Raw genomic sequence first — 10,081 nt, 5'->3', positions numbered from 1 at the left:
AGGCGTAACTAATGTCAAGTTCAAGACCGGATAAAGACTTAATGTTCCGGATTCACAAGAGAGTGCACATCACGCCTTCTCGCTAAAGTTAAAAAAGGGGGAAAATGCTGTAATATAATATAAGTAGTATTTAAATTATTATAGAGTATACACTGGTAAACTAATGTAATCATCTAGGCCTATATCTAGAAGTCAGTGATGGAATTCAAAATAATTTGTCTCCAGAATATAACTAAAATGTAACTGTGAATTTATTTCATATTTATGGCAGAAACGTGGAGCAACCATTAGTTAAAGCTTTATTTCATATTGAAAATGCATGCTGTTATTATAATCATAACCAATAACAAGAACTATAAACATTTAATTTACACTGATACATCACAGGCGTCTGCTACTGGTTAGTATTAATAGAAAAATACACAACGGGGTTCGTCGCTGAAAGACGTTTACTCTTCCGGAACACCTCTTTGTTTATCCTTTTCAATGATCCCCGTGTGTAGATATATATATATTGAATGTCGCAAGTGTCCAAATTCATCCAGTGATATATGTGGACCAGACATAACCCAGCAAAATAAAACCAATTAACTCTCCATTTTATATAGTAATACGAGGCCATAACTATACTATATATACAATATATAATTTCTTACCCCAAGTACCTGTGGGCAATTTTATATGATAAAAAAAACAAGATTACTCATAACTGACAGAAATAATGACAAGATTCTCAATTTGCTGCTAAATGGAACGACAAATGGGTCCATATGGTAACGAACGTATCATGCTCTGCTGACAAGTCACGAACATGGCGTGCTATGTAAAGCCGTTTTGGTTTTTTTTACACGTTTAATTAAGATATATGTATATGCACTTTAACAAATATAAACTATCTGTATTTTAATTAAGGATATTTCTGTTTGAAATAAAGTTATCTGTGTTAAGTCAGAAATAGAGATACCAATAACTGTAAACATATATAACCTAATACCTGTTTCTGTTGTAACAGATTTCTTAGTTAAATGAGCGAAAACTAAAACGGCTTGTCGTTTATAAAATAGAGAAATCTGTATTTGAATTGTTATGTATTATTTTATCAGAGAAGTATCGAGGAATTAACCATAAAAATACTTCAATATAAATATAATAGGAATACAAGTTGAACAATGAATAAAAAATGAATCTAGATATTTAAATAATCCGATATCGATTCATCAGGCAATGCACACTATGATTACATAATTTAGGTTATTCTTCAGAAAGATCGTAAATGTCTCATTAGAAAAAAAAGAAAAGTTTTATTTACATTTTTTTTCACTACTTACATTGTAAAGATCTCATTTAAAAATAAATTAAATTTACTATGTAATATATATGTGATAATGGATCCCACATTATGACCTCGTGGTTATCACTGAACATTGAAATGACATTGGTTGGCATTATGTCGGAATGAAAAGGATATTATAAAACTATCAGCTTACCAGAAATTCAATATTTGCGTTCAGCTTCATGTATCATTACTTTCAAAATAAACTGACTCGGTGATATGGCATGATGAAACAATATCATGCAGATAATATAATATACCAATATAATTATGAACATTGAATTTTAATTGAATCAAAGGTACATTTTTAATCATCTTTCTTCGAAGTTTTTTATTGAAGTTCTACAATTGGAAGAAAAAATAGGGGGAAATCCGGAACATCAATACCACCTATAGGTTTAGTATTTATAATTTTTTGTTTAGTTTCGGATTTGTATTTCGTTTTAAATGTGTCATTTTTATCCTTGTAATGCTTAGTGTCGTCTCCGAAATTTCAATTCATGAAATATGTTACACTTCTGTTGATAAGTTAACATATTAATCAGTGATAGGGTTTAATACGAAACTAATTGCATAAAAATTGACTTCTCATGATCACCAAAGGTGAAGGTCGTGGCTGCCATTGACCTCTTTTTCAGACCAGATGGAAGAAAGTCGTACCGTAGGACAATCTTTAAAATGACATGATACAACTGGCCGAGGTTTCGTGATGGATAGGAATGATTCAGTCCTTGATGTCAGGAATCCGATGAGTAGAAGCGCCGCCCCTGTTGGCGCCCAAGAGGGGCAAAACACCGACGAAAAAATGTCCACCGGAAAAGACATCGTCGAAAAAGAAGCAATCCACTCGAAATTATTGGACAAAGACAAAAAAGAAAATGTCCATGGTAAATTCAAGACAAGTGTTTGTAACCTTGAGGATAAACATATATATTTATTTTTTATTATCTTATTGTAATAACTGTTAAAAGTCCTTCGATCAATCCAAATATTTTCTAAACAGATTAAGACTGTTCTTTATAAGTTTAAAACTAAAGCAGAACACAGCATATTTCGCTCAAATTTCGCTCAGTTGACATCGTTGTAAGCTGTCTACCTTGTAGAGATGTATTTATGCTGTTTTCCCTCTAATGGTCATGGATTGGTGTACACTGACGCGTACTATTTGACTTCCGAGTTCCGGTTGCTTTGTACAGTTATTTCATTAGTTACACGTTGTAGATCAATACACAGGCGTCTGAAGTTCTGACAGTAAACTGAGATATAATACCATATAAAAAATAAGAGTATCTACTATAAAAAAAGATAGATACTCTTATTTTTTATATGGTATTATATCTCAGTTTACTGTCAGAACTTCAGACGCCTGTGATCAATATTAAAAATAATGCCACAGTTGATCTATTTACTCGTATCTAGTATTTCTTGTTTAAAAAGATAAAAAGACAACCTTTCCTTCGAATTCATTCGACTGATTGAACAGTAATCAGTAACTTGATCGGTTAGTCCAAAGTAACACTTAAGGTAGTGAGAATCACAGGAATTCATGCAGTTCTTTCCTGTTAGAAACACTTTCCTTAAAGAGTTGTAGTTTTTTGTTTTTTTAGCTCACCTGGACCGAAGGTCTGGTGAGCTTATGTCATGGCGCAGCGTCCGTCCGTCGTCCATCAACATTTGCTTCAAATCGCTACTAGTCAAAAAGTTCTTATTGCATTTTGACCAAATTTGGCCAGAAACATCCTTGGCAAAAGGGGATCAGATTTTGCATAAATGGTGACTCTGACCCCTAAGGGGCCGGAGGGGCGTGGCCCAATAGGGGAAATTAAGGCAATTCCTTTAAATCGCTACTAGTCATAAAGTTATGAATGGATTTGATCCAAATTTGGTCAGAAACATCCTTGGGGGAAGGGGAACAGATTTTGCATAAATGGTGACTCTGACCCCTGAGGGGCCAATGGGGCAGGACCCAATAGGGGAAATAGAGGTAATTCCTTTAAATCGCTACTAGTCATAAAGTTATGAATGGATTTGAACCAAATTTAGTCAGGAACATCCTTGAGGGAAGGGAAACAGATTTTGCACAAATGGTGACACTGACCCCCAAGGGGCCAAAGGGGCTGGGCCCAATAGGGGAAATAGAGGTAATTCCTTTTAAATCGCTACTAGTCATAAAGTTATGAATTGATTTGAACCTAATTTTGTCAGGAACATCCTTTGGGGAAGGGGAACAGATATTGCATAAATGGTGACTCTGACCCTTGAGGGGCCAAAGGGGCAGGGGAAAATAGAGGTAATTCCTTTCAAATTGCTACTTGTCATAAAGTTATGAATTGATTTGAACCAAATTTAGTCGGAAACATCCTTGGGGTAAGGGGAACAGATATTGCATAAACGGTGACTCTGACCCCTGAGGGGCCAAAGGAGTTGGGCCCAATAGGGAAATAGAGGTAATTACTTTCAATTGCTACTTGTCATAAAGTTATGAATTGATTTGAACCCAATTTGGTCAGAAACATCCTTGGGGAAAGCAAAACAGATTTTGCATTTAATGATGTCTTTCGCCAAAGTTGTGGGGCCCCATAGAAGAAATAAAGGTAATTCCTTTAAATCGCTACTAGTCATAGAGTTATGAATGCATGTTGTAAACTTAGAGTCTGGACTTCGTTATTTCTTTAAAGCAGTTGGGATCCCCATACTTTAAGCATATAAATTTTAAAGCATTGCTTGAGGTTGACAAATAAAACGAATTGAACATGCAGGGGTGTAAAAATCCACTTGCCCGACGCCCCGGACAACCAAAATTTGAGTTCGGGCAAGCCAAAAATGTTTGTACACTTGCCCGGGACAAGTTAAGATTTTTCTATCTCTCAAATGATTTTCATGTTCGATTTCCTGAATTCTGTGTGATTAGAGAATTTATCAGAATGACAAAAATTAACAATTAGTAGTTGAATTATCTTTAGTTTCCGTGTTGATAAATCAAATTTCCGAGGTGGGAAAAGTAGGTCCCTGGTGGCACTCTGAAGCCTTCACTTCACGAACGTTTTTAGGACATTCAAACCGATGAAAATAAAAGAAACTGCAGTTAAAGTATGAAATAATGTTTGAAAGAGGTTACTTACTGTAATATTTGACCAAATGTTCTCATTAGACAAAGGAAAGATTGCTTTTATCCGTAAAACGATCCCTGTTTATCAAAACAGGAAGTTTGATTTGTGTCACTAATAGTCAGATTGGAATCCGGACCGGAATTAAGGAATTAACAAAAACCAAAAACAAAGAGATAATAATAATAATAAAAAAATGCAATTTAAATTCAAATACATATTCTTTTCTTCCAATAATGGATTGTAAATATTTTCTATGAATTTAATCAAATAAAAAATTTTATATAGACTTTTTTATATAATTATATTGAAACGCACACTGGGGCAAGTAGAAATTGCCTTCGGGCAAGTGGCTTTATGAGCTGTACTTGCCCGGGGCAAGTGGCTTCAAAAATATTTTTACACCCCTGACATGAACACTATTTTGACATTTGGTCAAATCCAACCAGGTGAGTGATACAGGCCCCATGGGCCTCTTGTTTTTGTTAGTAGAATGTTGGCCGAGATTTAACTGGGTGATGATTCCAATGTTTGTTGATTCTAGATTTGAAGGTGTTTATGGATGGAGCACTTATAAATTTATTACTTCTTTAGGTAGAGAGTTCCAGATGTTTATTACTCGATTGCTGTAGAAGTTTCCAGTTTTGTTAAGCTTGAATGGTCTTTTGTATAATTTTCTGGAGTGCCCCCTAGTTGTGGTTCGACCTGTTTCCTGAAATAGCGTGCCAGTTTCAAGAATATCCAATTTGTTGAGGATTTTGTATGTTTGGATGATGTCCGCCCGCTCTCTGCGATATTCCAGTGTTGGTAATCCTAGTTCCTTGAGTCTATCATGATAAGAGAGATGTTTAAGTCTTGGTATTCTCTTTGTTGCACGTCTTTGGATGTTTTCTATGATGATTTTGTCTTTGATTAAGGCTGGCGATGTTACTGGTGTTGCATATTCTACAATCGGACGGATTAAAGTTTTGTAAAGTGCCAGAAACATACATGGGCTCATGTATGAGAATGTCCTGAACATTAAGCCAGTTATCTTGCTTGCCTTTGAGCTAGCTGCGTTTGCATGAATGGAAAACTGTAGGTTGTGGTCAATATTCACTCCCAGGTCCTTTTCTGAGTCAACTTTTTGTATTGATGTTGTGATGTCATCTTGTTTTATTGTATATGTATTGTTTCCTTGAGTCTGGCCAATCTCCAAGTACTTGCATTTTGCTGTATTGAGCTGCATAAGCCATGTTTGTGTCCAGTCACACATACGGTTAATGTTGTTTTGCAAGTCTTGTCTGTCATCTTCCGATTTTATCTTTTTGTACATCTTAGTGTCAGCACGACTTCAACTTCGGAAAAGTACAATGCATTTATGCTACAGCAGTACGTTGCTACATGTAATCCCTACATACTCATGTAATTAGATGTCGCTCATGCACTTTTCTCCTTCATGAGATTTCTAAAAATTTGGCACATTTTTCATATCTATGAGGTATGTGTACACAAATTTCGTCCGTAATCTTTGCAATGTAGTCCATCCATTATTTCACACAAAAATATTGATCTAACAACAAGCTCTTCAGTATAACATATACTCAACTGCAAAGTTATTATTAAATTCAGTTATATAGCACAGAACACACTGATAATTGATCAGATTTACACGATAATATTTGATCTACTTTGTCTGTCTCATTTGTTTATATATATTGCAGATATTACAAAGTCGGATATAGGTCCCTAATAATAGTCAAGTTTTCTCTGAAACTGAAGCTGTTACGACGTTCACACTTTCTCCACCTTCTGTTTTGTGAAGTGGTGTATTTTCAAATGTTAAATGTAAATCATTCTGGGTACACTTTAAGTGTACTGATAGAAAGCATGCTAGTCAGAGTGCGATATTGTGATAATTTGCATTCACTGACTTACATAAAGTATTTTAATTAGTTTACAACATACATTTCATAACATATTTCATGTAAGTTGCCTGGTGCTAACGATAGGTCAGTGTTTTTTCTCTGGATACTCTGACTTTCCTTCGCCTCCAAAACCAGGCACCTTGAATAACCCTGGCTGCGCACAGTTATTAGGGCATTAAACAAAATGAAAAATCATTGTGTTCAGGTATAGGAAAGTAGCAAATTATCTCCCTTAGATTTTGTTCACAGTTTGCTTAATGTGTTGCACATGAAATGTATCTGGTCAAAATTGTCATTCACACACGTTTTTTCGCATGAGAAATCTAAAAGTTGGCAGGTATGCACTATCTAGGACAAAAGACATTTGCGTACAGGTGTTCATTCTACGAAATAGTGCAAATCTCAAAAACGATATAATATTTTCTCAAAATTTCTTCACAGTGCTTTATTTTACAATTTTATAAATAACCATCACAAAAACACTCAGGATACACTATCACTTAAGTAAGAAAAAAGTATATTATCAACGTAACTTGCATAATTGCATTTGTAATTTTATGTTAGTCATTAGTATAATTGATGTGTTTATGTAATTTATGTCGTCCACTCCTATTCTTAGAACTTAGAAACTTTTCAAAGTGAATTATATTGTATCTGATTCCATTTGTTTCCTGTTTCAGATACTATCATCGAGTGTTCTGTGTGTCTTCAGCCAAGCATCCACCCAGTCCAGCTTCCCTGTCAACATATATTCTGTTTCTTGTGTGTGAAGGGAGCAGCCCATCGGAGCAAACGATGTGCCTTGTGTAGACAGGAAATTGTACCAGATTTTTTTCAAAAACCTAAACTGATAAGACAACAAGATTTGGAGAAGACTATAACATTTGATGACAAATATCAGTGGTTTTATGAAGGGAGGAACGGTTGGTGGCAATATGATGATCGCACTAGTCAGGAACTAGAGTTAAAGCACAAGAATGGGGATAAACTATTTGAGTTATTGATAGCAGGATTTTTATATGTAATTGACCTTGAAAATATGGTTCAATTTCGGCGTAATGATCGGACGAGAAAAAGAAACATAAAACGTGATGAGAGTACTATTGAAGGTGTGAAGGGTGTAGCAGGACTGAAGTATGCTAACCAGAGCTCGAGTGAGAGACCTGGTGCTGAAGGTGTAGAGCAGCCAAGGTCAAGGTCAGGTGGTCTCAATGTAGTCACCCCGACAGACACTGGGCATGATGATGCGATATCATCTCCTCCTGCCCCCAACAATACCCCACAGACACCACAAACTCCTGCCGACAGTCCACCAAACAGTACTTCGGGATCTCACCAGGATCTCTCTCTTCACTTTCAACATCTCTCTCTGGACGAACTGGATTCTTCACAGACTTTAACACAACAGACAGTTAATGCACCTGACCACTCGCAACAAAGGTCACAAATAACATCATCTAGTGGTCATTTAGTGAATGTAATTGACCATCAGTCAGTCAATGGTCAAGTGTTTCCACCCCTCTCTGGGCCACTAGATTATGAACTTGGAGACAGCTTGTATTCCCCATCAGATTCTAGTGATGAGGATTAAAACTATTCATATATATATTGACTTGTTAGATGTCAGGATCATTCACCACATGACATCAATGAAGTTTAGGCATCAACTACGAAATTTCAGTCTTAATATAAGTGTTATGAATACTGTAACAAAATATTCTAATTGAACACACAAAGTCCTTGAGGTGTTTGATTAATCTTTTTCATATTGTTTATGCAATTAATCTATTGAGAATAGAAAAATAAACCAAACATTTGTGACTAGCATAAACTTTCCAACAATTATCAATATAGACTTAAGAACACTTAAAGGTTTCTGGCTCTGTGTGACCTACTGTTGACTTAAGGGTACTGTAAGTCATTGTGGGAGTGTCAGAAAGGGTACTGTAAGTCATTGTGGGAGTGTCAGAAATGGACATGTCACCTAAATTCGTATTTATGTACACGTACTTGGGAATATTTTTCACCCCTTGTATCAAGGGATATTTCTCCTGATATATATATATAATAATCTTATATATCAAATAAGTTTATTCTAATGTACATCAATTGGTCCAACAGGTCCCGTATGAAGTAACATATAATTACATATAATAATTATATTAAATGAGTATTTATTTTCCTTGTCAAAAGGATATTATGTTTGACATTTGCCTTTAAGGTTAGTTCTGTGCTTTTTTGACCCGTCCTTGTACTAGAACTACAGAGCATCCAGTTGACCCTTGACTTTTAGCAGCTCTAGAATACTGAAGGGTCAAAACATAGTCAGATAGACAGATTCCTTCAAGTGTCACTCAGATTCGATTTGGAGGGAGTCCAACACATACTCTCCACTTTTCAAGGATCTACTGGAAGCCCTTGTAACATCTTTACAATAGTGAGTGCTTTTTATATAACATGTTGCTTCATTTAAGGAGTAATTGTGAACTGGAATTATTTTTTTAACTAATTTAAATTTGCAGTGCCCTATATTCAAAAACGAGAAATTCAAAATTTTTAGTGCTTGCATGTTTTTCACCATGACATATAATTTATATACATATTGGATAATTACTTGATGAATAATTTGAAATATTCTGCGATGGTAGCTGTGATAGATGTACCGGCTGATAACTAAACTAGACCTATAATGACAGGATGATTTTCTAGTGCTTTGCTAACTCACAATAAAAATGATCTCATTTAAATTATATTGTATGTACGTATATATAAAACTGAAAATATAATGCTGTACATATTTCAGTATGTAATTCACACATTTACATGTACCATATATCTATCTTGTAGTTCCAAGGGGTCAATACTTCAATTGTCACTCAAAGTTGGAGGTGAACTTCAAATTAGGACATTTTAGATAACATTTGCTTGGAAATTGCATTTAAGCATGGATGGGTTACCGTTTATTACCAGGCTTAGGCTTATTGCTTGATAAGTACATGTAGGTATGTATTATAAATATCTTATGTAACTCTGACTGCAGTCCTCAATATGTATCAGTACTTAATTATCATGTATATATATATGCTACACAATATTCCAGCTTTTTGAGGTCAAATTAATTGTCCCTTACATTTTTTTTAATGTGATCAATAATGAATTAAATATGGTTAAATTAACAATCATAAATTGTAACAGGGATCTGATCAATTCTCCGAACTCTAAATTGAAAAGATTAGATGCATAATGTCACACCAAAAGAAGTTTATTGTGTACAACAGTCTGTACCACTGTGTTCTCAGTCAAAGATTAAGTTCAGTCCTCCTACAACTGTTAGCATACTCATTTGAATGTAAATTAAGGTGAATATTCTAATTTTTTTCTCAAGTTAAGACTACAGAGGTACCTTACATCTTTGTTACATGATAGTAATGTTTTTTTAAATATACTTTTATCTTCACACTCAAATAGAATTGGAGACTCTTGACGCAAGGTACTTGTAACAATATGGAGTATTAGATAAGCTCTTTCTTTGTATATTGTTAGATTTTGACACAATATTTTGGCCTATTTAAATAGAATCTCTGTCTTAAAATCTATACAACGCACATTTTTATATATATTTGTGAATTATTAGGTAACCATGCTACAGAACCTTAAAGCATTGTTGCAGTGTTTGTCAGGATTGTCTTTTTTAATTCATCAATATATATAAATGTACTTTAAATAAATGAATA

The 10,081-nt window shown here is 34.6% G+C and overlaps 1 protein-coding gene across 1 annotated transcript; it reads left to right on the top strand.

The window, feature by feature from the left end:
- Positions 1–1,930: 1,930 nt before the first annotated feature.
- On the top strand, positions 1,931–8,292 carry LOC117325870 (E3 ubiquitin-protein ligase rnf146-like). Its single transcript, XM_033882368.1, has 2 exons — positions 1,931–2,220; positions 7,028–8,292. The coding sequence occupies exons 1-2, from the start codon at positions 2,043–2,045 to the stop codon at positions 7,936–7,938; spliced, it is 1,089 nt and encodes a 362-aa protein (XP_033738259.1). The 5' UTR covers positions 1,931–2,042; the 3' UTR covers positions 7,939–8,292.
- The last annotated feature ends 1,789 nt before the right edge of the window (positions 8,293–10,081 follow it).

Source organism: Pecten maximus, chromosome 4 (assembly GCF_902652985.1).
Source record: "Pecten maximus chromosome 4, xPecMax1.1, whole genome shotgun sequence".
Taxonomy (NCBI): Eukaryota; Metazoa; Mollusca; class Bivalvia; order Pectinida; family Pectinidae; genus Pecten; species Pecten maximus.
This window is presented reverse-complemented; position numbering and strand designations above follow the sequence as displayed.